Source organism: Octopus bimaculoides, chromosome 28 (assembly GCF_001194135.2).
Source record: "Octopus bimaculoides isolate UCB-OBI-ISO-001 chromosome 28, ASM119413v2, whole genome shotgun sequence".
In the NCBI taxonomy this organism is placed as follows: Eukaryota; Metazoa; Mollusca; class Cephalopoda; order Octopoda; family Octopodidae; genus Octopus; species Octopus bimaculoides.
In genome coordinates, this window is record NC_069008.1 from 1,432,130 (window position 1) to 1,433,440 (window position 1,311).

The following is a 1,311-nucleotide window of genomic DNA, read 5'->3' on the forward strand; positions in this document are numbered from 1 at the left end:
CACCACAACCGCCACCACTACCAGCACCACCACCACCACAACCGCCACCACTACCAGCACCACCACCACCACCACAACCACCACCACCACCACTACCACTACTATATATATTATATATCCTTATTTTTTTCTTTCTCTTTCCTTCTGTCTGGTCCCTAGATAATCCAGTGGACGAACGACGTGACCTGGGGCCGTACTGATAAGCTGTTTTATGTGAAATCCATTGTCAACATTGATCATGATCCAAAGAAATCTGCAGAAATGGAGTTTGGACTTGTGAAGGAGAACACCAGGTATGGTGGCAAATATAGGCTGTTTGTCTCAGCCAATCGACCCCTGCTCAAATATGGTGTGAACCTGGAGCTACGGGTCCAAAGACCAGCCAACTTTGGGATTGAACTCTCATACGTCACTGCCCGCGGTGATGAGCGAACATTTGCATTCAATGGCAACTACAACCCTATGGCCCGGGAATTCAACATAACGGTGAGTAATGAATGCTTGTCCACTAACTCCCACCTCTGTTCGGTTAGGGAGTGATGCTTTATCCCTTGGCGAGTAATGATTGATGCAGGGGATTAATGTTTTCACTTCTGATTGTTGATGTTTTGACATTTGAATTAAGATGTTTAGTGTTTGGTCCCTGGTGAGTAATATTTGGACTCTGGTGAATAATGATTAATGATTAACCCTTGTGATTAATGATTTCATCCCTGGAAAGAAAGGTTTTGACACTTTCTGAGTACTTCTGATCCCTGACGAGTAAGATTTTAACCCCTGGTGAGTGATGATTAACATTAGTGATTAAGGATTAACCAGTGATTAATGAATGATCCCTAGTAAGACATAGTTTGACCATAGGTGAATAATGTTTAATTCCTGATGGTTTTGACCCTTGATGAGCAATGATTAACCTCATTAATTAATGATTAATCCTAGTGATTAATGATTTGATCACTGGTAAGACATGATTTGATCCTTGGTGAGTAATGCTTGATTTTTCATGAGTACAATTTTGACACCTGGTGATTAATGATTAACCCCGGTGACTAATGATTAACCCTAATGATTAAAGATTTGATCCCGGGCAAGATGTGATTTTAACGTTGGTGAGTAATTTGACCACTTGTGAGTAAAGAGGATGACAACAATGATGACAATGATGACGGTGATGACAATGATGACAATGACGAAAGTGATGATGATAAAGGCAAAGATGATGACGATAACGATGGTAATGATGATGATGATGATGATGATGATGACGATGCTGAAGGAGGTGGAGGAGGAGGAGGAGGAGGGGGATGGGGG

The 1,311-nt window shown here is 41.7% G+C and overlaps 1 protein-coding gene across 1 annotated transcript in view; it reads left to right on the forward strand.

The window, feature by feature from the left end:
* LOC106870588 (uncharacterized) overlaps nucleotides 1–555 on the forward strand; it is a 27,409-nt gene extending 26,854 nt beyond the window's left edge. Inside the window, exon 14 of the mRNA XM_014916718.2 lies at nucleotides 160–555. Within this exon, the coding sequence (XP_014772204.2) occupies nucleotides 160–540 (381 nt within the window). The 3' untranslated portion in view covers nucleotides 541–555. The remainder of the gene's footprint in view (nucleotides 1–159) is intronic.
* The last annotated feature ends 756 nt before the right edge of the window (nucleotides 556–1,311 follow it).